This window comes from Electrophorus electricus, chromosome 9 (genome assembly GCF_013358815.1).
Source record: "Electrophorus electricus isolate fEleEle1 chromosome 9, fEleEle1.pri, whole genome shotgun sequence".
NCBI lineage: Eukaryota > Metazoa > Chordata > Actinopteri > Gymnotiformes > Gymnotidae > Electrophorus > Electrophorus electricus.
The window spans coordinates 19815335-19843096 of record NC_049543.1 but is presented as its reverse complement, the minus strand read 5'-3'; the positions used below and the strand labels follow the sequence as shown (position 1 = coordinate 19843096).

The 27762-nt window shown below is 48.9% G+C and overlaps 1 protein-coding gene across 1 annotated transcript in view; it reads left to right on the top strand.

The window, feature by feature from the left end:
* Nucleotides 1–27762, top strand: part of LOC113581419 (collagen alpha-1(XXII) chain) — a 77305-nt gene that overhangs the window by 5525 nt on the left and 44018 nt on the right. The window contains exons 5-18 of the mRNA XM_035529559.1: nt 2313–2436; nt 2600–2875; nt 3279–3359; nt 3993–4112; nt 4529–4591; nt 8419–8463; nt 10193–10246; nt 11221–11265; nt 14689–14742; nt 19165–19218; nt 20877–20912; nt 22541–22570; nt 22776–22802; nt 23632–23685. Of these exons, the coding sequence (XP_035385452.1) occupies nt 2313–2436; nt 2600–2875; nt 3279–3359; nt 3993–4112; nt 4529–4591; nt 8419–8463; nt 10193–10246; nt 11221–11265; nt 14689–14742; nt 19165–19218; nt 20877–20912; nt 22541–22570; nt 22776–22802; nt 23632–23685 (1063 nt within the window). The remainder of the gene's footprint in view (nt 1–2312; nt 2437–2599; nt 2876–3278; nt 3360–3992; nt 4113–4528; nt 4592–8418; nt 8464–10192; nt 10247–11220; nt 11266–14688; nt 14743–19164; nt 19219–20876; nt 20913–22540; nt 22571–22775; nt 22803–23631; nt 23686–27762) is intronic.

Below are 27762 nucleotides of genomic sequence, written 5' to 3'. Positions count from 1 at the left end.
CAGCTCTGGTCCTGTAGCCTGCTCCCCGTCCTCTCAGCCGTGGCTGTGCTTTGACAGGTGACGGTACTTGTCAGCTGGTGGTACGGCTGGGTCTCGAGCCGTGGCGGTGGAATATGCCCCAAAACCCCCACCCCCCATCCCACGAACCCCAAACATCTCTCACTTTACCCGTAGGAAATGCTGCCGGGCTCGCCTTTCGGCCAGTCCGGGATCATATTTGGCTGCACTTGGCTTCTAGCTCATAGCGTTCCGTGGAAAGGAGGGCTCCGTGCCACCCCCCACCCCCCCGGATCAGGTTCCGATGCCCCTGGACATGCGCGGATCCCTCCTCTGGGTATCAGGTGTGGTGCTTGCATTGTGGCAGAGCTTCGCTGGGAGGCCTTTTTCAGTGTTGTTGGCTGCATGGTAGGTTTCTTCAGACACCGGTAGTTTTCAAGCTTTTCTCTCCGGCACGGCATCTTGTATGGCATTTCGGTGGTAAAAACATTTTTCGGCTGATGGCTTGACCACGCTGCACGCGCCGGCCAGGGTCCGCAGAGGCAGCTGTGCTCACAACTTCGAGGAAGTAGCCCGTGCTCAAAACATAGTGGCTTTCTGGTGCCTAGACAGTCGCAGTGGACCCATTCAAAAGGGATGTGTCCAAAAAACTGACAGCCCAGCAGATTTTAAAATATCAAGGCTTTGCATCGCTTTTGAAACAAATCCTACGTGATCGCCCTTTTCTCCGCAGTCAGTTGTAGGACAGAATCCCAATGAAGGTAGCTTAGAAAAAAAGAGAAAAGAAAAAATATATATAGAGAGAGAGAGAGAGAGAGAACGCTGTTGGTCTAACAAATTACTTGGCCTATGTGATATCTATGCTTGATTGCCTTAAGTCCCAGGGCCATATAGTTTTTTTGTTTTGTTTTGTTTTGTTTTTTGGGGGGGCGAGCGGAGGGGGTGGGGGGGGGTTACCTGTTCTTCTCCTCCACAAAAGCATTTGATGCTGTTCTGCCTTAAAGTCAGTGAATGTATCATTTTAATAATGTACACTTTCCCTGTGGTCACTGTGGAAGGAAGGGACATGCTGTGCAGAACGGCACAGCTCTGGCAGAATAGAGGATGATGTATTAGAGCAGAAACTCATTTCCAGCCGGTCTGTTGTAAGCCCTATCTCTCTCTCTCTCTCTCTCTCTCTCTCTCTCTCTCTCTCTCTCTCTCTCTCTCTCTCTCCCTCTCTCTCTCTCTCTCTCTCTCTCTCTCTCCCTCTCTCTCTCTCTCTCTCTCTCTCCCTCTCTCTCTCTCTCTCTCTCTCTCTCTCTCTCTCTCTCTCTCTCTCTCTCTCTCTCTCTCTCTCTCTCTCCTTTTTTCTCTCTCACTTTGCATCTCTTGCTCACTCTCTCTCTCCCTCTCTCCCCCTCCTCTCACCTTTTATAGACTTCAAAGATTAGATTTTCCCATTATTACTTTTGCTGATTGCGGTTTATTGTGTTTTGGTTCTTCAGTTATAGCTGTAAAAGCTTTTTTTTTCCTCCCCCAACTTGATCTAACATTCCAGGTAATTATTCAGACGCTTTATGAAAGAGCTAAAGGCGCATCTCCGAGCTGGACGATGAGAAACGGAGGTTATTCAGTCCTTAGAACATGCATTGTGTGCTTATTCATTTATATGTGTAATTTGATTCCCTCTGTATTTAATTACTCGGCGTGAGTGTTACAAATGTTACAGCGAATGAATCAGGACGTCACGTGAACATGCCTTTTTAAATGCTGAAAAATGTTATATTCATTATGCAATGCATTCATAGATTTATTGGGTTGGGACCACTGTAGCGTGAGGCTTGTATCGAGCGCGATGTTGCATCAGTGCAAACCAGACTAGCCAAATCCATTCAAGGCCTGGATCAATAATAATTTGTTTTGTTATCTGTAATATACTGGAGGTGCGCATAACAAGCTTTGTTAGGATGGATGGATCATATTTGCCGCAAAGCAAAAGTACTGAGCACTCAAACCCTTCTGGTATTATACAGCGTTCTGTACAGTACAGAATACAGAACAGATAATGGGGCAGAGTTAACCTAATCCACCTTCTGTTCATCTTCATCTGCACACTGAAAGCCAAAATCACACCCAGGAGTTAAAACGTACACATTTTCCGTCCTGTTTGATCACATAACACCAGGATAAAAGGTGATATTTCTACCCTTTTTTGGGGGTAAATAATGATTCACGGTGAAGTATTAAGTAGATGAGTTGTTTTTTTTTTAAACCAGTATGAAATGTTGTGCTACCTGTGCTGTGTTGGCCAAGTGTATGTTTGCCTGTTGTAGGTTGGTGTTTCCAAGAGGGCTCTCCCGTGAGTACTCCCTGGTAGCTAAGTTCCGACTACGGAAAACCACAAGGAAGGATCGCTGGTTTCTCTGGCAGGTCCTCGATCAAGCTGGAGACTCCCAAGTAATGGAAAACTATAATTCCACTTGCACATACATGCGTTCTCGCTGCTAATTTGTGCCAGCGCAGTATAACCACGATTGTGGCTGATTGTGTGTTATGCCGCTGAGCTCATATGGCAACAGTGCACTCATGGTGGTTAGCGACAAGTCTCTTCTTTCCCTAGGTGTCCGTGGTAGTGGACGGTGCTAAAAAGGCGGTGGAGTTTTCGGCTGTGGGCGTCCTGAAAAATGGCCTGCACTTCGCCTTTAAAAGCCAGGAAGTGCACTCCCTGTTCGACCGGCAGTGGCACACGTTCGGCCTGGCTGTGCGCAGCAACACCGTGGCCTTGTACGTGGACTGCAGGTTGATCGAGAGGCGTCTGATCGAGGAGAGGGACATCGTGGACATGAGAGGATGCACCCTCATCGCCACCAGGGCGGAGGATGGCCGGCCTGTGGACGTGAGTTCCCAACCGACCCTGGGAAATACGCTACAGTGCTCTGTGGGGGGAAGGACGCTAATGCTAATGCACACATCTGTGTTCAAGTGTCTCTTGAACAGTTAGGAGATCTCATAAAGACATTTTGTGAAGGGACTTTGCGTAATTAAAAGTGTACCTGGGCAATTGCGGACGCGGATAAATAAACGCTCCCCAAACTGTCACACAAGTGCGACGTAACACAGTTAGACTCCTCCAAATACAAACCAAAGGAAGAATTACTCTGCGTCGACAACACCTCTGCATGCATCTGCAGCAGAGCGGAATAAAATTATTTCAGCGGCCGACAGTTCCGCTCAGCGGCGTGTCTAACGCTTCTGTGCCATATGTTTCCATGCTGATTCGGATTGAATTGTCTTCCCAGATTGAACTTCAGGAGATCCTGGTCTTCTGTGACCCCAGCGCGGCAGAAGAGGACCAGTGCTGTAGTACGACGGGAGCCAACGTAAGACTCAGCTTTGTCCGTGCAATTACGGTAACGGCTTCCGTTAAAATAACCCCACTTCTGCGATCTGGTAATTATACCGTGGTATTATTATTGTCTTGCGGAAGTCAGATCAGTCATTTATGAAGTGATGTGTCCTTTGACCCAAATGTTCAACTGGTGTTGCCATTAACTTGTTTTGAAATATGAGAAATATTTTGCAATATGAAAAAGCATAATAGCTTGTATGATGCTCCTTTAGCCTTAGTTTTTGCACCACTCCTATTTCCTCTAAAACATCTGAAGCTCTTAGGAATGCCCTTCCAGTTCACGTAGTCTTGGTCAGTTGCATCTGATCAATCAAGAACCGAATGCTTTATAAAAAGCAAGAAAGATTTGTTCCATAATATCATCACAGGCTTGTGTAAAAGTGGTTTGTTTTTACACCTCAATGTGTTAGAAGCAAGATTCCATGAAGGGTATATAAGGGAAATTAGGTAAAAGTACAGAATAACTTGATGAAATGCATATTTTGATGTCATAAACTCAACTATAGACTTCAAACCGAACAGTGCTCGCTTGTACAAAACCTGCCAGCTCTATAGAACGGCCCAGCGACTCACCATTGCCTCCTTGTTCTGCGTGTCTGAACAGTGCGAGCACAGGGGAAGCCACAGTCCCACTGCTGACCCTCTGGTCACGGGCTACCTCCACAAGATGCTCTCCCAGCCAGCCCCACGGCCCACCGAGGACTGCCAGTGCCCGGCAGTAAAGGTAACACCAGCAGCAGCGAGATGCGCCTTTAGCAAGCGGTCCAGTCACCTCGCTGGGCCGAAGACAAACTAGTGCAGCATGCAAAATGAATGTGAAACCAATTAGAACACGTTTCATCCCGGCCCGTACCCCCTGGATGACGGCCAGAGTTAAGGAGCAGAGGCTTATTAGCAGGGCTTTGGCAGAAATCTGGGGGGGGGGGGGGGGGGGTTGTTTGAAGGAATGCACTTCATCGCTTGGGATCTTTCATTAGCCTCAGCTGAAGTACAAAGAGGCAAAGTTCAAGCTGCAACGCTTCCCCGAATGCAGATCACAACTTCCCGGGGGTAACGAGCGTAGCCGCTTCCTAGACGAGGGCTTTCTGTTCTGCCCTGTTCAAACCGCGCCGTTCAGCTTTGCTCTTTGTTTCTGTAAAGGGGGAACCAGGCCTTCCAGGTGTGGCAGGGCTACCCGGACTGAGAGGGGATAAAGGAGAAAAGGTATTGCATTGCTAAATCATTGTATTTGCTTTCTAGCTTTGTTATCGTGATATTATTGAGTACAGAAGTACAGACGTTAAAAAAAGAGATTCCAACAGTCTTCCCAACAATCTCCTTATGTTCTGGAGAAACAAACCCCCCCCCCCCCCATTTTTAGATAATAGGTGCCCCATCTTTAAGGTACGAAAGCGTAAAGCTGTAGAACACCACCCACATGTCGCTGCACGCAAGGTCTCACCCCCCCCCCCCATAGAGAACGGGAGGAAGCCTGGGTTATATGTATTAGTATTAGTGTTTTTGATACATAAATGTTCCGGACGCGTTAATTTAAAGCGAAGAGTTAACATAACACACTTTGAAATTATTTTTTAAAAAATCTAGTTGGATTTACTTTCTGTAATTTTATACAGCACTGAGCCACAAAAGCAAACACAGAACTCCCGTTGCTACATCGGTTTTTGTAGTAGAGGTAATAGAGTCGCGTCCGCGATGCCACATGGACCCTTGCCTGTGGATTCCTAGGATAGAGAATGGCGTCCTTCCAGCCTGGGTGTCATAGGGAGAGAGCAGAGGCCAGCGCAAGCAGAATGGTAGACATCCATTAGAAGGAACAGGTGGCACTCCGCCCATTAAGGCCAGATGGCCTTTGAGGTCAATGGACTAATTACCGTGTTGTGCTTTGGGATGGGGATATTTTTGTGGAGAGCCACTTGTTTTTGTTTGCCACGAGCCCTCAGGAATTCCGGGGGGGGGGGGGGGGGGGGGGGGGGCATGGAGACAGCACGCTGGCCGCTAAATCACAATGCCTGCAGGGCCGAGGCCATGCCAGAGGAATTGAGATGTTTGCCTGGTTTTCCACGTAATTAGTATGGACTCCTCCAGAAAGTGGCATTAAATTTGTTTTCAAATCCAGCCGGAACATAGGCTTCAACAAAGTTAATTTGGCCAGTCTTTCTCGGAGTTATGCGCGGCACCGATGTTAAACACCAATTTATCTGCAATGAAACTTTAGGGGTGAAACCTGTCAGGCTGTATCTGTGAGAAGAGTACCAAATTGTGCCGTGTGTTAAATGCCAATATGCTAGCGTCACGAAAAATGTCAATATTAATTGGGTTTCTCTCCTAATAACCACTTTTTTTGCCTCTGGTTCTCATTTCCTGCGCTGTGCGATTGGCTGGCGCACTGAGGAGCGTAGAACGGGAGGTGACTCCTACTAAGACTCATTCATTAGTCAGAGTGCTCCGTAACCGGGACCTGAAAAGAATAACTGTCAGAGGAACAGCCGCGGGAACCTTGCGTTCATTTGCTGCAGGCCTTAAATGGCGTGCTGCAATCCTACACAACTTGAGCGAACATAATTAAATCTTGACAAGAACGTGACACTTTCTTATTAGGGAATATTTCATCACCGGCGCTCCAAATGACACCGCGCTGCCGTACAGTGAGGGCAATTTTCCCCTTTTCATGGCATTGCTTACTACTAATGGATCAGAAGTGAAACCAGTTAAACTACCTTCTCGATAGACAGTACCCAAGACTACAGCTGGGTCAGGCATTCTTACTGTAAGCCTGTTAATACAGCATAGCCAGTGCTTCATGTTCCCCATGGCAACTGTTTCCAGCGGGCTTATCACGAGTGTCGGCTCAGGATACAGCTGGATCAGATTCAATTCCTCCAGAGTGTCAAATCTCCTTTTGCCAGGGGTTTAAAGGCCAACAGGACACAACAGGGCACGTAATATATCCTTACACTGTTCTTGAAATCAAAATATATCTCTTACAATTTTTTCAGGCCCAACACTGAAATGAAGTGTCTCTATAAATCAACAATAAGGGTGGAAAAGCTTAAGAAGGGCAAATATGAACTTCATCGTATGTTTTGCTGGCCAAAAATAAGTATATGGATGAATAAAATAAACTGAGAAGCAGCAGTTAGGTAAAATATTTGCAGGGCCTATATAAGCCTATTACATGGTATGAGAGCATGCTCAAATAATACAGCTCAGAAATCTGTGCCGTGTTGCAGGTTAACTTTAGTTTATGTTTGGTGGTTTATCTCACACTCTCAGAAAAAAAAAGGAGTTTGACCCACATTGGCTTTGGTGTGGGAATTCGTAGATAGCTTTCTCGTCATTCCCTGTCACGGCAACACATTACGTTCGAATGGAACATGCACTGCTGGGAATTTGTACCCCCCCATCCTGTGTTTATAATACTGCTTCCTAGAAAAGACAAAAAAAAATACATTTGAATATCACCAGCAGCCAACCAATCGGGATCAAACTGCATTTTCAATGCTCTTCACTAAAGATGCAATTTTCTCCTCGTCAATCGCTCTCGCACATTCATTCATTCTTCAGGTGTCTGAGTGCTGAGCTCTAAAAGCGCCGGAGGGGCACTAAATGTGTGCGGCTTAGCATTGTGTAAAAACCCTCACTTCGACCGGTTCACAGCCACGCAAGCACGGTGCCCCTTCCTCCCAACCGCCCTGCTCTGTAGCTTTCGGCTGGTAGGGCTGTCCGACATTGGAAGCAGTGGCGCGTGATTGCTCCAAATTGCTCCAAAAAAAAAACCTCCCAAAAAACAGATGAGCCAATGGGACAAAGGCATGACAGTAATTAAGTGGCTGTCTTACGCCCGAGGCCACATTCGGGCACAAGGCAGAGTCAGATTATCTTTCGACCCAGATTAGGTCAAAGGCACCCCACACTCAGAGCTGTGGACTGTTCACTATGGGTCTGCTCGTGACAGATTGTTTGTTTGCTTGTTTGAGCAATTTTCTGAAGGGAAAGACGTTGCTTTTAGGTGGTGCACCAGACACCTGTCAGTCGGGGACTGAACCCAAGGCATTTTCAGTCAATTCCAGACATGCGCATCAAGGGAGTGTATGAGTGGTTCCGAAAACTTCAGCATTTGCAGACAAAGCTGCGTCACTGCATGGTGAATACATTTGAGACGGGTTCTGCTTCCTTGGTCTCCGTCAGCCTAATTTGATGTACCTCATAGAACTATTAGGGCAAAGAAAAGGTTTCCTGACGTGTATAGATTTATTGTGGACTTGCAGCAATTGTTTCAGCATCCTTGGAGTTCAGTTACGCTAAAATCCATAACTCAGTACCAACATGTGCTTTTGTAATCTGTTTAAGAAGCTTTTAGCTGCTCAAAGAAAAAGAAATTTCGAGGTTAATTTTCCAGTGTTTTCCAATTTTTGAAGGACGTAATATCGTACCATGCATTTCTGAATATTTGGTGGACAGTCAAATTGCCCTGGTGATTCATATTTATTTAGTATTTTTGAATGAAGTCAGACAGATGGGGTTTAATCTGACGTATACGAGCTCCATCAACTGATGAACCAGCCCCAGGTCGGGCAGGTCATAGGGCTGACGTGTTTTTGGCAGGGCTTTTTTGATATACTAAATCGTGTGCCATGCCTTTGTTAGATCCCTCACCTTTTCCGATACCACTTTACTTCACTTGCCCCCCAGGCCCGGCCGCAGAGTCGTTCGTCCGACCGAGAACTGGAAAACATTATAGCATCGCCGATGCTGGGGAGAATTGTAAGAATTCCCTGACGTGGTTAGCGCAGAACAACTTCCCCCATGCCGAGCTATACTCAAACAAGGTTAACGCTGGTCTGGGGTTTGTGCTCTCCCAATTATCGGATAACATCATCTGCTACTGCAGCTGCTGGCTTCAGTGTTAGGAAGTGCCCCAGGGCAGCTGTAAGGCAGTGCTACGTCAGTTTGGCACGCCGGCCCCTTAAAGCTCGCCACCTGAAATTATGTCAGGTATCGGCCACTGAAATGCCTGTCTTCTCCTGCAGGGGGATGCCGGACAGGATGGGCTACCTGGTTTTCCCGGCGAGAAGGTACGTCCCAGTTCCAGGTCTTCTTAGCAACAGAATGCCTTGTCCTAGGGGTATCGTACTGTTGGCCACACAAGAAGATCCGCTTAGTGTCCTTGAGGACCAGTTTTAATCTAGAGCATGTCTCCAAAGCCAGATTTATGTTTACCCCTGTGCTGAAGGTTATAGGCATGCCGGTGTTATGAATGCCGTATCCAATGACCATTCTTGCGTGGTAGAATCAAGGCGAATTTAGAAAATTACCGCCGAAAGTGAATGTCACAGCTGTAGCCCAGTTCAGACGCTAAACTGGATGTCAGCTAATGTCTCATATAAAACAGCATCAGGTGATGTGTACCTGTACCCTAATGTCCAAAATATCTACATACACTGATCAGCAGCAGCATTAAAACCACTGACAGGTGAAGTGAATAACACTGATTATCTTTCACCTGTCAACGCAGCAAGTGACCAGACATTTCTTCAACATAATGTATTAAGCATAAGTGACTTTGACGAAGACTAAATTGCGATAGCTGGCCGCGTGGATCTACAAAATGTCGGGTCTTACAGGGCGTTCCCAGTGTGCAATGGATAGTACCTACCAAAAGTAGTCCAACGAAGGACAACCAGTGAACCGGTGACAGGGTCATGAGTACCCAAGGCTCACTGACGCACGTGGCGAACGAAGGCCAGCCCATCTGGTTCAGCTGCACAGAAGAGCCACAGCAGTAGAAACGGCTGAAAAACGTAATGCAGGTTATGACAGAAAGGTGTCAAGACGCACAGCTTGCTACGGATGAGGCTGCACAGACCGGTCAGAGTGCCCTGGCTGACTCCTGTCCACAGCCAAAAGTGCTTACAATGGGCACACAAGCATCAGAACCGGACCGGGTGAACAACAGAAGTAGGTGGCCTGGTCTAATGGACTAGATGTTCTTCTACATTAAGTGGATGGCCGGGTGCATATATGTGGCTTACCTGGGGAAGAGATGGAACCAGAATGCACTACAGAAAGAAGGCAAGCCGCTGAAGGTGGTGTGTTGCTCTGGGCAATGTTCTGGGAATCCTTGGGAAAATAAATAAATAAATTATATATATATATATATATATATATATATATATATATATATATATATACACACACACACACACACACACACACACACACACACACACACACACACACACACACACACACCCATCCATCCATACATATAAACATTTTTATTCTCTGACAACCTTGTCTACCTCCTGCACTGTAATTTTTACTACCTCTACATGTTTGCTGTACACTGAATTTAATTACTGGAAACTGACCAGATAGAACTTTATTACTGTACACTGCATATATATATATATATATATATATATATATATATATATATATATATATATATATATATATAATGTGGAATATAATTAAAATATACGCTTTATATATGTTACATGCATATGTGTACATGTTATGTAAATATATGGATGTTAATACAGCTGCATGTGTTCACATGCAAACTGTGAAGATGCTGTGCCTACGCATGGGGTCCTCCCCCTGCGGATCACAGCCCTACCCTCCAAAACACACACCTGTCTAGCCCGCCACCTGTTGCTCTAACCAGGCTCAGCCTCACTCAAACATCCGCCCCGGCTGTTTACTCAAAGTGCCGTTACCTCAAGGCGAGGAGGGAATGGGGTTGTCTGAGAAATCCCATCATTTCTCCCGCGCTCCTCAAGGCTAATCGTCTTTCCTCAGGGCGGCACGGGTCCTCCTGGCTCACCCGGCTCAGACGGACAGTCGGGGAACAAGGTGGGTCTCGTTTGATATATGGCTCCCTGTAGACCTCGTGTGCTTGGTAAGTGTCGCGGCATGTCCTGGCATGTCACCGTGCCCCCCCGCCACTCCGAATAATATTTTGAGGTCTATAAAACGGTTCCCATTGCACCCCGAAATAGCTTGGGTTAGATACGAAACATGTCCGCGGCTTGACAAACTTATCAAGCTGTACCTCGCCACGTGGGCCAACAGCAGTCTTCTAAATTCCGTCGCGGTTCCCAAAAGCTTTTTCTTTATCCCTTTTTTCTTTCTTTCTTATTGTTCTTTTTTTTGAGGGCCAACTGTGAGCCATCAGAAGTGGCCTCCCCCGCCCGGTGCCGGCGATGCAGAAATTTTATGAGATAGCTCCTTTCTGTGACACATGCATTAATCTGTCGGAAACTTCTGGAGCACCGCTTAAATCATATCGCGCTGGCAGGAACTTTTATGTCACTTTGTTCTTTGGGTCGTGGAAAAAAAAATGCAGCGGAGCATTGAAGTGGCCCGAGGATCTGTGGAGCTCTAAACCTGGAAGAGGGTGTGCTGGGGGGCAACTCTGCTCTTAATCCGAGATTTACCGTGTCAGTGTGTGGAGAACATTACTGCCGGGAGAGGTTTGGAGTGCTATGCTTTCAGATTGAACCTCATGTGAATTGTTTGCATGAAAGGCACGGTATGGCAGGATAAACCCTAATGTTGGATATCGGGGGCACTGTGCTCAGGCGTTCAGGGATCCTGTCAGCCAGCAGTCTACGTTTGCATGCAGGCTTATTTTTATATGAGTCTCACCACAGTGTGTTTGCAGCCAGATTGAATTACACCTGTTCAACAAAAATAAATCAATTAAAAGGGGTAATTAAGTCATAAGAATGGACAGCTGGAGGCAAATCCCAGTGTTTCCTTACTCACTGCGGCACACGCGCTCATCTGGGTCGGTTCTGATGCCTCCTCTATTCTCGTCACTGCAGGGTGAGCCCGGGCTGTCCAGAGAGCGCGGCGCCGACGGCCCAAAGGTGCGTAAGGGGGGCCCCGCGTGGCCCTTTCCCTAACTGACCCCGCCCGGGGAATCGCGCTTGTCACAATTGGGCGCCGCCTCGCAGTAAAGCCCGCCTCCTCTCCGCAGGGCTCCAAGCTCACCCGCCACGGTGCCCGGCGTAGACGCGGCGAGGCGCAGCCGCCAAGCCCAGGTCTGTCATGGACTTCCGCGAGATGTTTGAACGTTTTGTGGCCTGCGGACGTTTGGTGGCACTCAGCGGAAAAAAAAAAGCTTTTCATCACCCCCATGAATATTCCATTCTCCCGTAGCGAGCGACTGCGTCGGGAATTCTGCTGCGGGCACTTTCGCGAGGCAGACAGGCTTTACTTTCTTCTGTGATGTATGGATCTCATTTTGAAGACGAACTTAACGGGACTGTATGCTTTTGCGTCGGCGACATAAAGCATCCGCCGCCGGCTGCTCACCTCGGTCGCCCCTGCTCTGTTGGCGATGCGGCCTATGCGGATGACGTGCATGCATATTCATTCCCTCGCCAGCGAATCCCAAAGCAGATGGGCAGTTTAGAGTGCCTTAATTAAGAACACCCTGCTCGTGATCATCTCCCAGTAATCAGGCCAGGGATCGCACAACCGGGAAAGGAGGAACGAGGCGTTCACGGGGAGGCAGCGAGCGGGTACAGGGCGGGGGGGCACTTCGTAACAGGGAGTGGGGCAATAATTACGGTAGCATGCTAAACAACGCAAGTTCAGTATTGTTATTGCTAATCAGGGTCAATTAACTGTGTTGAGCAAACACTCTGTCAGAGAGCACCACACAGACAGCAGGGCTTGCGCGCAATCGAGAAGCAGATGTCGTGGGATTTGAACAGGTCCGGCGAGCGGATTACCAGCAAAGCACGCGTCACAATGCACTGCCTTTTCTCCCGTGGGCAGGGGCGGGGCCGCGAGCCAGACAAAGCACCAGTCGACCCCCCCACAAACACACACAAGGCGGCGTTCCATTTCACATGATGTCCGCGACGCCTTCAGGCCTCCGAAGCCGATCTTCCAGCTTCCACGTCTCACTGTCTAGCGAGCTCGCAGGCCAGAAATTTGTTTTCCCAACAACGGCTTTTGCTCGTTTGGCCAGTGAGTCGTATTAGCACCGCTTTCCCCTGGTCCCGGTCTGAACGGCTCATTTATGTTTTCCCAATACACCCATCTCGACTCTCCATCTAACTGCCACGAGGTTTAAATGCTTAGAGCGGGGAAGCCTGCAAGACCCGGATTTATTTAGAAGCCCTCCTGGGTTCTTAGGCAGTAAAAAAAAAACAAAACCAAAAAAACCCAAAAACAAACAAAAACAACCCTAATCACGTCATAACCGCTGGCGAGGCTGAATTTCATAATTAATGCCAAATTAACTGAGACACACTGATATTTGTTTTAGCATTAGATGAGGAGGTTTGAGCATTCTCCGGGGGATACGTTTAATGAAGGCGGATGAAACACGACTTTTTTTTTCTATCCATGTTTGAAAGTTTTGGGGTTTTTTCAAAGGCCTGGAGGCCAGCCAGTCAGTATTCGCTATGTTGTAGTGCGAGTGTTGCTAAGCATGCTTTGGGATTTTAGGACTTGCAGTAATGACTCAGGTGTGGCATGCAACATTTTCATAAACAATTTCCTAAACATATTTCCTCTGGTGTTTTCCTCGAGAGATCAGTGGCAGATACCGTCATCTTGTTAGTTGCGTAGTTTGTCATCATGCCACTTTTTAGCATGTAAGAGGTATTTGGGCCAAAATGTGTGTGTTTTTTTAAAACCTGCCACCTGGTTGTGGAGTGCTGCAAAAATATCGTTTTAAGAATTCAATGGAATTAGAAGCTTCGGATGTCTTTTAAGGCTCTGCCTTCTCACAGTGACCTTGGCAAGAGGAAAGAGTTTCCAGGCCTAATTTCACTGGTGCTGACAGGCACTTTTATGGCTCTCTGGACCAAGCCAAGGAGTACAGCAAGAAGGTCCAGCTATCTGAGGCACAGGCAACAAAAAAAAATAAATAAATAAATAAAAAAAATAAAATAAAAAAATAAAACACCTACCATGGGTGCTTCTGGTCTTGAGCCAGTTTCAAAATGCAGTCCTTCAACAGACTTCTTGTCAATACAGTCTACCCTGTGCTGGAGTAGCTGGCAGCGACATTCGGTTTTTACGAGCCTGTAACTCACAGCGGCGTTAGTGTTTAGAATTATGAATTATAGAGAGCGTTTTATGTGGGGATTACATAGTTGTCACCTGCCGTCCTCCATTAATGGTGATTCCCCCCTTCTCACACTTGTCTGCCATTTAATTTATTCCACTGGGTGACAAATATTACTTTGCCTATAATCAGACTGGCAGGCTTAAGCAATTCACAGACTATAGCACGCTTAATGTATACCGCTGATCACACTAAATGCGCTCAGAGGTTTTTGTTTTTTTTTAAATGCGCACCTGTAGAGATTTAGGTTTGGCTTTGCACAGACACCGATTATGTAACATACATGTTTGCGCTGGAAACGAAGGATTCTTCGACGTTGCCAACGGGACAGAAGAGCCCTGCGCGATTGTACTGAACAACCGTTACACGAAGACGATCAACGGACCAGCTGTAGCTAGCAAAAAAATTCAAAATAAAAGTTTGTTCCCTCTTTGTTAAACATGGGAATACTTGAGGCAGCTTGTTTGTAATGAGATCATTTTCATTAAGACGAATTTAACTGATTGCAGTTTCCTTCTAGTCCTTTATATATATATATAATTTGATCTTTATGAAATTAAAGCGTGACCTACAACACAAAAAGACACATAAAGCTTCATTCCTGTAGGCGTCCGTAAAATGTATTATTTATTTATCTGATTGTTTGTTTGTTTATTTAACATCAACAATGTGACTTTTGAGCTGACCTTGCAAACCGCGATAGTAAACAGGCAACACTTTATTGTTCTTTGCCTTTATAGACATGGCCTTCCTGCTGAGACTGCCTTGTTTCAGAAAATCCTCTGAGCCTGCTACGCATTTGGTTGCTAAACTGGATGTTGAGTGGCTCAGTATTGCGTCTCCACTGGAAAGTGGGTTAATGTGGGATTTCTATAATGCAGTTCCTCACATATTATTATATTCTTCTAACAGTGGATACTGTCAAGCTGTCGTGCAACACGTTTGACAAATTTGACGTGACTTTCAGTTGCCTACTGTTTTAAGTGCAAGAAGTGCATTGTGCACTTAACTGCAAATCAAACTTTTGATACTGTTGTGTGAGGAAATAACTTGCCATTATTCCTTTAAATGTCTCTTGTGACATTGATTTAACACAAAAAAAACAAGCTTTGATTGATTTAAATTATGGCGCACCTTAGGGAATAACACATTGTCTCTCTTATTCGAGTGTATGTAATGTATTTTCATTCCGTGTCTTTCTCAGGGTGAAAAAGGACCCGCAGGGGAGACTGGTCCCATGGGAACACCTGGATTGGTTGTAAGATATCATACTTTTCATATCTCAACTAAATGTGCATTGGGAATCAGGTTCAGGAAGGATGTAATATAAAATGGACCCAAATTCTATTTCAGTGTTTCCATCAAGCTTGAAACCTGGTGTCTTTTAAAGTTGATACTCGATACCTAAAGCCTACCGAGGAATCCTCTGTGTGCGCATCCTTGCGGGGCTCATGTTTCCTGTTTTCAGCGGCATGCTGTCCTTTGGAACAGGGATAGGCAATTTGAGGCCCGAAGACCGTTGTCTATCTTTATCTCTACCTGACACACGTCTTAGAGAGCGGAGGGAGAGAGAAAAAGGTGAATCTCTGCCGCGTTTTAGCTTTTTGTGAGAGGAGTTGCCCTACTCCAGCTAAAGACCACGTGAGTTTGGTGTCTGTGTTGCGAGCTATAAAAGGGAGTAAAGACACAATGGCAGAGGAAGCACGTAGCACCTCGAATTCCAGGTATCCTGGTGTCGCCGTGGCGATTGCGGCGGGATCAGCCGGCACCGCTTGATGCTCCTCACTTGCCAAACGGGTGCTCGAACGCGGTTCCGCGCGCAGTTGGCCTACGGCTCCCAAATGCACAGGGACATGTCCAACATCGGTGGCCAGAATCTGACTTTTCACGGAAGGCACTAAACGCGAAAATTCCAAAGTTGCTCGTCTCCGAGCTTTAATATTCACTGTCGTTATGTGCCGGTCATGACCTTGACTCTTAAACGGGAAGCTAATTTTTTAGCTAGTAAATACCTCGCATCACAAGGCCTTGAGTGAAAGGTTTTCTGGGTAATCGTAAAGGTTAGGTGGGACCTCCACAGCCCAGCAATGGTATCCCTCACGCCCAGACACATACCGCTATATTCAATTACAAAGGAAAGTTTTCCACCAGCCAGGCTCCCTCACCGAAGGCATCTGCTATAAAGCCTCGAGACGCTTTTATCTAACACTCACCCGAGCTCACAGTTAGGGAGAGTGTTTGGTGGGGAGGGGGCGGCGATGTCGCGTATCATGTCTGGTGCTTTTTGTCAAGGCGGGCATCGTCTTGAGCCGAACATCTGTACAGAAGGCTGATCAAGTGGAAAGTTGCAAGAAGCATTTCCTGGTGTAACCTCATTGGCATCTGCGGGACAGCACCCGAGACATCTCCGTTACTCGGACGGATCTTCTTCCAGGGACTGCTCGAGACCTGCCGTCCGACCTATCAACAGGGCTGCTGGGCGCAGAAGACAGCGCTCTTTCTGATCGCACCATATTTCTATCTTTTTTCTTTTCTTTTTGTCATCGAAGCCTCTAAAGCTTGAGGGGCAGAGAGACTCGTCTGATTTTAAAATTGCCCATATGTGTTGTGTGCTGGTTCGAAGCAGGCAGTGAACAAGGGAAGATGCCTCTGTGTGTGAGTGCATGCGTGTGTGTGCGTGTGCGAGACCACCCAGCTCTTCAGTGAGATGTGAAACTGTGTTGGACCTCTGAAAGTTCACCGCAGCACTGTGACAACTGTGATGCACCCGCACGAGAGAGGGAGAGAGAAAAAGACACAGTGAGAGAGAGAGAGAGAGAGAGAGAGAGAGAGAGAGAGAGAGGCGAAAAGAGCCCTCCCGTCGAATCGGCCTCTTCTACTCTTTCCCTAATGCCCAGCGTAGGGAGCAGGGGCTAACGATCTCGCGCCCCCGAGTCTCGGCGGGGTCAGGCCGAGGGATTTCCCTTTGGCTCCCCGGAACGGAGTCACGCCGGCACTCCCGGGACAGCGGTGCGACAAAGGGACCGGCCACACGCTCCCTGAAGGGGTCGTTAGGCTCCGCCAAGCGGGGAACGTCTCGGGCGATCCTTTAAAAGCAGCCTCCGTCCAGCCTCAACCAGACGCTCCTCTCCTCCCCCGTATTTTCCCAGCCCAGCAATCCTAATTAAGATCCAGTGGTGGATCACCATTCCGCACGTTGTTTATTCCTTTTATCCACGGCAGGCCCGGTCCGACCATCCGGAGAGCCGATCAACCGCCGGTCGATTCTGATTGCCCCGAGCCCGTCGGAGCTCCGTTTGCATTCGGCCAGCATCCGTAGCGTTCCCGTTTCGTTTCACACCTGACCGGAAACCTGGAAAATGGATGTTTGGGGTTTTTTTTCCCCGAAACGTCGTTCAATCTCCTATGGAGTAATGCGAGCGTTATGGGAAAGCAAAAAAATCCTCTGGGAGCAATTCGTTCCCACTGATAAACGAACTTCTCAAAACAGGCACTGAGCCGGCGCCGGCAGCTGTACACGTAGACGAGGGAGTTTGCGAAACGGGTTCGGAGAACAAGGCAGCAATCTTTTTGGACAGAAAAGCATAATGAAATGTCCCGGCGAGTTCGAGAACATAACCGTAAGTCAAGCTCGACTCCTCCTGTGTATGAAGTGCCTAGTAAATATCGACGGCCTGGGAAGCAGAGTCGTATGTTAAGAGCCAGCTAAAAGTGTTAACGGAATAACCAGTCAACCGCAAGCAAATTTCGCGCTTATGTTTTTTTATTGATCCGGCAGTCCCTGTGTAATTCAAGCCACTAGACTGTATTGAGGAAGTGAAAATAATTTCTGTGTATTGGTGCAGGATCTGCATAGAAAATAACCACCACATGTCATAATTAGCCTGTTTTGCTTGTTTCCTTAACTGACATTGGTAAATTAGTAATTAATGTTATTTAAAGCTATTAAAGCTATTAAAGTTATTTCCAAACTCATGGAAACACCTTGTGTTTTTCCTCCTTATGTAACGTACAGCATTTTAATCCCCTAGTTCTCATCATAGCCACATTCCCCACAGATAGCCCTGAAGACCATTAAGACAAGTGTTTACAGTGCTTTGTTAACATTACGAGCAGTCGATAAATACTGATAAATACTGGCACCATGCTACCAACATGGAAGCAGCATTAGGACAAGGACAGGATTCCCTCCTGAATCTAGGTTCACCTCCGCTTACGCTCTCGGGGCCCAAACGCAGCCCGTAGGTCATCTCCGTGACTGGCTCCTCTCTCCCACGCATGGCCCTCGCGCCGGCTCCGGGGGGAACTCCGGTCGAGCCGGCCGTCCCGGACGCGTTCTTGGAGTCGTAACGGCAAATTAGTCCCGTGTGTTTGGGCACGAACGCGGAGGCGGTATCCGGTCGCCGGTCTGCAGCCTGTATGATTCAGCGGTAATAGCCTTCCCGGTCAGACTCTTAACTAAGACAAATGACTGTTCAGAGTCCATTCCGACTCTCTCCTTCTGACTTATTCTAAAGATCTCTCTCCCGCCCTCTGTCTGGCGGGCTTGGTGTGTCACACCTAACAAGGGTTGCAGTAAGTTTAGTCTGTCGATGCAAGTCAGGCCTCATCCATCAGCCTTCGCCGCTGTGGTCCTTTTACACACACACACACACACACACACACACACACACACACACACACACACACACCCCCGCCCCGCTAGCTCTTTCTCATCCGTCCCATGATTTTTCACGCTGCGTCACCGAGAGTGTCTCGAGTTTGCCCGTGGCCCTACTGTCTCCGATCGCATCCTACAAACGCGCTTGCGGCCTGCCGAATAAGGCAATGGAGACTCCTAATCCTGCCTGTGACCAAAGAGGATCAGGAGGAGAGTGTGTCTGTGTGTGTGTGTGTGTGTGTGTGTGTGTGCGTTTGCGCATTTGGGTGGGTGTGCATGCGGAGTTTGAGGGCTGGTCGGGCAGAGATAGGAACGCGGCACGCTATCTGCTAAAAGCGCGTCTGTCAAGAATACCGTTGCAGGATTTAAAACACGGTCAGAGTAGCGTACCATGGCTCCTGTTAGCTTGAGTCGACCTTGAGTCAGTTTTAACCTTCCTCTGCCAAATTTGAAGTAATCTGTGACTAGGTCATACCCACGTGATGAATTGATCCTCTAATTTGGATGCTACATTGTAGCACAAATCGACAGCTTAAAGTTATATTTTTCTCCCCGTCAGTGGTACGGCGTGTACAACAAACACCGTCCTGTTGAACTTTTACCACGAACTCTTTGCATAGCGTGATTCTGTAGCCATGTTGCACCGTGTAGCGAAAATGTGTCACGTCTGGTGGGTTGTGGGGAACGGGTGGGGTCCGTGTTCGGAAATGCTGTGCTGTTGGGAAACGACAGCTCCTGTGATGACAAACGGAAAAATACGTCCTTTTTCTCGGATAAGAGTCTAACCTCTGGATTAGAGTCCCTTAAAAATGCTAAACATGCTGTAAATGTGGTTCCATATACTCTCTCGAGTCTGGAGGCAGCTCAGGAGAGTGCGCGGAAGAGAGGATAATTGCTGATGCTTTGACTGAAGTCAAAGCGAACTATACACTTTAATTATACACATATATGTGTGAATTATACAGAACCTGCTGTTTCTGGGCCATTCTGCTAACTCCGCCTGTCCCGTTTCCCACTCAGGGCTTGAAAGGGGACCCCGGACTCGAGGGTTCGCCCGGACCCAAAGGTGATAAGGTACGTGCCTCTTCGGGTGTGACCGACAGCCCACACCCACGCGCCGGCATAGGCACGCGCTCCAAAGACGTACCCTCAAGATCCAACGTCTACGTTTGCATTTTTTCTAACCAAAAACCACATTCGTCCTTAGTATCAGTGAGGGGTTTAAACACTGGCAGTGTTACCCTTGATATTACCAGTATCCCTCTCATTATTCTTTGAACCCGTAGTGAGATCCACTTTGCCTCCAACCCCACTGCACCCATTCACGTTACATATTGCGTTCTCTTTGGAACCGGGTGCGTGCTGCTCGGTTCATCTTTAGTTACTAATTGTGGCTGGGGCTTATTAATGGACAGAAATATTAAATTCTTCAGTTAAATTCTTCAGTTGTTTCCAAAAAGTGAAGTACACTAGCAATACTATGCTCCCCCACCCCAACAAACATACAATCAGAGGCTTCTTCACACACACACACACACACACACACACACGGGTTAAGTTTCTTTTACCACCTTTATTATTAATTCCCCTCTTACATGACAACTAATTAGTTTTTTTTTTCATAGCTCGCTCCTGCTGGACTTCTTATTCTTTGTTTTTTGTGTGGTTGTTGTCATTCTTGTTTTTCTTGACGAGGCGCCGGGATCGAGCCTAATTGCGTATGAACTGTCTCGCGGCCCAGTTCTAATGAGCCCTCCCTTGTTGCTCTCAAAGGCTTGCTAGTTATTTCATCTCACCTTCTAGTCACAGGGGTAGGAGGCCGGGGGGGGGGGCAATTGTTTGAATTAAATCTGACAAGCGGTTCACCCATCATGCTCTTGGCCCGTGGATTAATGAGTCTCTGAATTCTCTTTAAAGAGGACGGTTTTAGGAGAGGTGTGTATGGAAGCTGAGCTGTGGTGCTGCTGTTCGAGTCCATTTAGTTTTCGTACAGAGACAATCGATAGCACAAGACACAAGACCTCGGGCAGTACCCGTCAGCTTTTCCATCGCGTTCGTCACCCATTACAAACCTCTGGGCTGAGAGACGGCCGCGGGTTGTAAGTAATCGGACGCCATCTCTGCAGTGCGGCGCTCCCGGCTTTGAAATGGAATGGTGAACGGAGCGCCAAATTCGGCTCCGATCCCAGCGCGTTCCTCGCCACCGTCGTCAGTTTCTACAAAGCGGCAAGCACGAGTCGCCTTGTCCGTTGATATTACGTCTGTTGATATTACGGCGCTTCCGCGGCCCAGGTCTGGCTTCCTTCAAGGCCCCCCTCACGCATCGCGGCAGCATAAAAGCACACGACTCACACCCCCACCAACCCCCCACCCCCCAACGTCTCTACGTCCATGCTCCTCATCCCCCTGGATCGGGCGCATCCGTCTTCCAGCCGGCACGTTGGAGAAAGGTTATATTTCACCCCTTCAACCTTTTACATATTTTACCTTTTACACACCGAGTTGCTGGGAATATCCCTCGTCGTTTTTCTCATAACCGGAAGAAAGCGCGGCCTACGCAGCCGCCCGAGGAGCGGGAAAGATCCGGAACGTGGCATAAGACGCGCCGGTTAAGCCGCCGTCGACCTTCCGCAGCGAGGAATCTCCCGGGCGTCATCTTTCCCGACGCCTCTTTTCTGACTGGAATGCAGCTGCCGCTCTGATCTGTGACTCTCAGCTTTTCTCTGTTGCAGGGCGATACGGGTCTCCCGGGGCAACCAGGGCTTACTGTAAGTATCCCTTTCACTCTTCAGTTAAAACGTTTCACGACTCCTTGTTAAATCGCCCCTCGTAATGACCGACACTCCTTTTTCCACACATTCCATATAAGAGCGCAGGGGGCATGACTGGTACCGGCTGAACGATCCGAAATGCAGTGTGCGGCGTGCTACAACTGAAAGAGGTTAAAATAGCACGTCTGCCTGTGATAGAGGCAAAGGGGGGGGCCAGAGGTGGAAAGAGGCGACCTGCCATCGCGCAGAGGGCCGCTCGCACACCTGGGAGAGAGAGGATCGTAAAAATCCCCAGAAACCATCTGCTCGGGCCTCGTTCGCGTAGGCCACGATTGTGATTTTCTTGCCCCCCCGAGGGGCCACGCCGCCACTCAGAGGACATGCCAGCAGGCGCTCTGCCCGCTGCGTCCTTGTGCCTCGTCTCCCGAAATAAAGAAGAACATAAGCGCCCCAGGAAGCCGGGGACGCCCACAGAGAGCTGGAGCACTGGTCTCCGGAGGGACGTCCTCTGCAGGGGGGGGTCCACAGGCACAGGAGATTAAAAGCATACTGCTGGTGGCTAGCTAATTAGCCGGCGTTTCATGTGTTAGCAAGGACTGCCATTTCTCATCAAACAGCAGAGCAGCGCACACACGTGTGCTCCATCACCTCCGTTTGCCACTGGAAGTTACTAAATCTACTGTAATCACATCACAGTGGGATGTGCACTCGCTCGCGCTAATTTTGCATTTACGAGGGCGCACAGAGACGCCCGAGATTCAGACAGCATTTCTGAATGCCATCGACGTGCTCTCACAAACACGCTTTCTCACACGCTCTCCTCAAAATAGTGTGTACCAGGACCTTTTTCTTTAGGACGCTGAATTTATCAATATGCTATTTTCAGACACTATATGCCGTTATGCCAGAGAGTTTTTTTTTTTTCTGTCGATTTTGGCACTTCTGGTCATTCTTGCGTGCGGTGGCACCGTCTGTGAGCACGGTTATGAGGTTATGACAGGTGTGACAATGTGATATGTTGTCTGATCTATAAAGTTTAGATTTCTAATTTATAAGAATTTCCCTTTCTAGGCTTCTGTTCGCAAAGATATTTTTACAGCTGTTTCCGTGAAGCGTTAATATTTATGAAAGGCAACACACCCATGATGAGAGGCCATTCTGTTTCTGTGTGTGTGTGCATGCCTGCATGCGTGCATGCGTCCAAAAGCAAGCAATATGCACCCTTTAGTCAAGTTCACTTCAGTATTACGTGCGTAGAGGTTTGTACCGAAGACTGTCCGGTACCTGCTGTTCTACTGAAGGTGACGGTGGACTTGCACGCGGCAAGTTCACGGCAAGTTCATGAGCTCCCGAGGAACACGACAGTCAGTGTAGGGGATAACGGAAGGAATTCCGGACGAAAAGCTTGTGCGTGCTGCCATACTCTTGTGCGTTCTCTCTCTCTCTCCTTCTCTCTCTCTCTCGTTCTTCTTTTCTCTTGTTCAGTCTCCCTGCATGAAAGCATATGTTGGGCACAGAACCCCAGGCCATGACCTCTCTCCGGTGTGTTTAGCGTTCTCTGTCAATTGGCAGCAACTTTCATTTCGCTGTTTGACCTCACATATCTGATCTCGTCCTTGTTCCAGACTATAAGAGAAGGCCAAAGCGGAGTTCGGGTAAGTGCATTTTAAATTTCCCCGCGGACGTGTAACATTTGCCAAGTGAAATACCTCCACTGGCACCATAAATCATAAATACCCTTAGAAGTCAACTAGAGTTTGTATTCCATAGTTCCTTGTGTGTAATGTGTATTTAAAAATTTGCACGGCAGACATATTCTGCCGTCCCCCCAAGGATTCAAAGTGAGTTTGTTCTTTACAGGGACCCCCAGGAATCGCTGGAGAAAAGGTAAGTGTTTAGATTCTGCACAAAGGTAGCCGGAGCTTCTGGTTGTCTTGGGTCTGGTTTTTTTTTTTTTCCTTTTTTCCGCCCCATTCGCCCGTTTGACTTCCCCTCCAGACCATGTGGTGCGAACATCTGTCATCCGCCACTTAACAGGCAATGCACTGTAAGCAGGCCCAGCTACTGCCAGGACGAGGCGGAGCATCGCCCGGCCCGATGGCGGGATCGGGGTGCCAGCGCTCACACTCGTCTTCCTACTGCAACCCATCGAATCTTTCGATCGCATTTGGCGCAGGGCACTTTGTAACTCGCACAGTATGGTAAAGCTTTGGTTCTGAGCTTGAAACCACATTTTGAAAGGCTGGTCGTGCTTCATAATGCAAGCGCCAAGCCTGTTTTTGCTGGAGATCCGGGAAGACGGGTCCGGACTCGTTAACCTAGTGCCTCGTGACCGATGCGGTTGTTAAAGACATTTTGTGACCGTTTTGAGGAAGCCAAGCTTTAGAGGCAATTTTGAAATTTTCCAAACATCACTTTGATACTTATTTTTTTTATATACATGCTGGAAAAGCCTTACCAACAAAAAATATCATAAATTCTGAAAGAGAACATTTTTAAAGCGGGTGTACTCTAAGCTGTAGTGTAGACTTGAAGTTGTAACTACACCCATCTTAACTGATACGTCAGTGGCTCAGTGAACATGCAACACTTTCCTCAGGGCTGGGAACAGAATAGTCAAACGTGACATCAGACACACGACTGGGTGCACTGTGGTGTGACAGCATTCGCAGGCTGAGTGGAACGGCCTTTCTCAGTGTGTCCCTTCCCTCCCCAGGGAGACACTGGAATGCCTGGACAGCCCGGAGCCCCAGGAAAAGAAGGCCGGAGGGTGAGTAAGCAGGGGCTTGTGGGGGTTGGGTGTGTTCGGACCACGCTGAACAGGTCGCCGAGACTGGAGTGTGTGCGCTTGTGCGTGCGCACGTGTGTGTCTCGGGTAGTAGCCAGGCAACAGCTGACGGAGAGAGAGACTGCTGGCGTTTTGCTCTCTGAGCGAGTGCGTCTGTCAGTGTGTTGGGTTGGTGCAGAAGGACACTGTGGAGGGTCTCTGCATGGCCCTGGTCCTTGTGGGAATGCTAATAGTTTGACAACGAATCTCCCGTCCAAAATGGCTTGGGTCAAACTTCAAGAGCGTGACTGACGGAACACGTGGCCAATCCTAGTGGGGGAGGGGGTATGCTAAAGGTGATTTAGTGGCCAAATGGAGCCAAATGTATTGGAAAAACAGATAGTATGTCAATATGGGTTTTACGCCGTGCCTCTAAAGTTTCTAGCTGTGATGGCCAAGTCACTTAACCTCCCAGTTGGCAGGGTGAATGCTGGCACTTCTTGTTGCTTGTTGTGTGGCTGTCTCATCGATCGTTGTTCATTTGGCCTGACTCCAGTACTTAATAACTAACTTGGTTAATTCCAGGTTATCCATGCTGACGCAATCTGATTCAGTACTTCCAACTGCCCGGAGTACACTCGGAAGTGCAGATTCACAGTTAAGCGTGACTCAGCGCAGTTCAGGTCTGAAGGATGTCGGCGAGTTTTCCGGTTTTCCTCGCTGTTGCTGCTGAGTCATCGGTTGCAACTCTATGGATCCTCCGCCACGGTCACGCACCTCCGCTCGGCACCAAGTGTCATTAGCTTCCGCACGCACACACAAACGGGTCCAGGTGTTACCCCTTCCTTCCCTCCCCCTTGAATGTGCCAAAAAAAGAGGCTTTGACCCTGACCCTCGGCCTCCCCGGGGGTCAGAGTGACACACGACACCCTTGACATCTGGACCGCGTCGGGCTTTGTCGCCCGTCAGCCGCTTTAAAGTTCCCCGATGGTAGCGGAGCCGGTTCCGTTGGCCGAAAGGGAGTTTATCCGCTCGAGTGGGATCATGGACAACGAGCGGGCTTCATCCAGCGGAAGCGGCGCAGCGCTCTGACCCCGCGGGCGCGGCAAAGACCCCGTGACCTGATGCTGGAGAACCGTCTTGTCAGCTTTACCCAAATGAGTCTTCTCTAATTGGCCAGCGCTGCCGGAGAAGGCTCTGTGGTAACGCTTTTCCAGAAGCGAGTTCATTAAGCCCCGAGTGCCGTCCAGCCGCATGGGAACAAGCTAACGTTCCTGGCAGTTCCCAGATTACAGTGCCTGTTCGGCTCTGCTGGCCAGGCAAAATCGGTAGATTCTGTGTAGCCTGAGATTTTAAATTGGTGTCAGCGCTGTTTTGTTGCAGAACACATAACTCGGCTCTGTTACCACGATTTCTTTCATGGCCGCATTGCTTGCTGGTGACTGGGTTTCTGGTTATTTTTGGCCGATGACAAGTCACATGGAGGTGGGGGGGAGGGGGTTGGGTGTTGGGGGTTGTTGACCGGAGCGTTGTCTCGCTGCAGTCTTGTACGCTATTTCAGGAGCAAGACGACACAGATCGTTATCGCAGGGCCCCCTCGCTTAGGGTCTGGCCGATGCCGACCACGTTTCGCGCTCCCTCCCTACTTAGCAGCTCCTGCCAGTGCTACGCCATGTGACCCCCCCCACCCCCACGCTCCTCTGGCCACACTTTCCTCATCCTGACCTCCGAAAAACATTCCGAAAAAAAGCCTGTTGCTTTCTCGACCACAGACGACCGCTTCCCGCTTGCGGCTGTCACGGGTTTTAGCGCGGCAGGGCCGAGGGGGATCAGCCCCTCTACGGGCATCCAGTGGACGACTTTTAATTAACAACATCCGCACGTGCGGCGCGTGATAACCTGTTCCCGTTACTGCCACAGCAAGACCCCACGGTCTGCGTGAACGTCCGCGTTAATTATGGCGCTGCTTGCTTTGGATGCTTGCTTTGATTCAAACTCGAATAGCAGAGCGCCGGGCCAGGGGGAAGGCGTCGTTATGGACGGCTGAGACACCGAGCGGCGAGGAGCGCGGCGGGAAAGATCACACAGGAAGGAGAGGGAGGGGATAGGAGTTTCTGTCCTTGCCTACGGCGGTGAAGTTCATCGGCGGCTTTAACTCCGGCTCGCTCGCTTGCCCACAGGGCCTAACGGAGGGCAGTGCAGGGCTGGCCAGCTGTCTGTTTTAGCGCCCGTGCACCTGTGCGGCTGGTGTGTAGTGTTACGCGATGGGTGTGCGCACGTATGTGTGTCCCCTGCGGCCCTGGCATGAAAAAGGTCACAGACGTCTGTAGCAGTACCTGCCGGTTTCCCGCGGCGCCGTCCTGTAAGGAGCTAGGAGAAAAAACGACGGTGTGCGCGGCGTCCCCGAGCCGAAATGAGACACAGGCTGCGTTCCTGTTTCACGTCCCGCCGAGGTCCGCGGGGGGCTCGCACTCGCCTGCATGTGCGTGTCTGTGGTTGCACCGCCAGGCATGTGTGCCCACATGGTCCTATGCGTGCCCTGTGCTGCACGCTTCTGGATTAGCCGCTGGATTAGCACGTCGGATTAAAAGGCGGGTGGGGGGTTGGCGGTGGAAGAGGGCCTCTGAGCCGCTCCTTCTCCGTGCTCGTCAGCCACCGCACGGAGAGGAGGAGGAGGAGGAGAATGAGGAGCGCCGAAGGCTGTGTGGCGCTCGCCCTCACACAGATCTCACACCAACCAACACTTTTACTGCAGGGCTGAACGTTTAACGGATGCGTTCGCTCCCAGGAGGATTTTCCAGCAACGGACAAAATCCTCTTTCCGCGGTGCAGCCTGGAGCCTTTCGCAACAGACTCGGCCTCGACTTACCCGAACCCGTCCCTGGGTCAAGCACCGGGAGACGCGTTTCTCGCGCACAATGCCACGCCTTAACCTGCTGTCATTAAATCAAAGCTCGGACCCCTGGCCCTCCCCCGCCTGCAGGTCGGAAAAACCATCGCTAGGCTTTGAGGAGAAAAGCATGTATTATCATTTTACACACACACACACACACACACACACAGCCCGAGGTGTGTACCATTGATGTTGTTGTGCGATGAAATGCATGAATGAGTCTTAGATTCCCACTATGCCAAGTTAATATGTGGTAAAGCTCAACTCGTCCAGAAACAGACATAAGGCCAATAAATTGCATGGCGGAGTTCCATATGTTTCGCTTTCCCTGTAAAACTAAACGGGGGTTTCATACCGGCTCAGAAGAAGCAACACTGGAATTTTCCCACGTATGCTTAGCTGTATTTTTCCAATATCTGGGAATGTGCTACATAATGTATTAGGGGCCATAATGAAATCGCTAATTGCTGCTGCGCGTGTAATTAGTGATCTAGTGGCTAATTATAGTCGGAGTGGTAATGAAGATTGAACGCCACAGACCAAGCACAGAGTCCGCGGTGCAGGGGCCTAAATAGACATTGGTACGCGGGCGTGGGACGTTTTGGTCAGGTGTCGAGCGGGATGCCCTCCGGCCCTGTCCAGGAGATGCCGTTTCAGGTGACGAGGCGAGCGCAAAGGTCACGGCCTTCCCCGAAGCGCCGGCATGATTGAATAGCGGCAGTTTTGATCTATAGCCTGTCACCAGCTCGACAGAGACGCGTTACAGTGAGAAAAAGAGATGCCGGCTTGTCTGACAGAGTTGCGGCCTTTTACAAGGGGACGGTCCCCTCGGTCACGACCCAGCATTCTGGCTTTAACCCCCAACACACCCCACCCCGCACAACAGCAGTCCGTTCACGTGCTCGGGCGGCAGGGCCAAAGAAGGATGTGCCAAAATTAGGAGCGTTTCAAGAGTCTGGCAAAAATCTTTTATGGGGCTTCATGAATCATTTTTATAAAAATAGGTTTGCTTAATGGGGGAAGTTCACTGAAAATGACAAATTTGGGAAGCAAGCTTTTCTTTTTTAGCTTTTCAGTTTGACACAGAGCAAAACCGACCTCTTTTAACTCCGTAAACGCTGATATAATGTCTACTGCAAATGGCCAGGTAACATCCGGTTCACTCTCATTCATGTTTCATTCCGAAA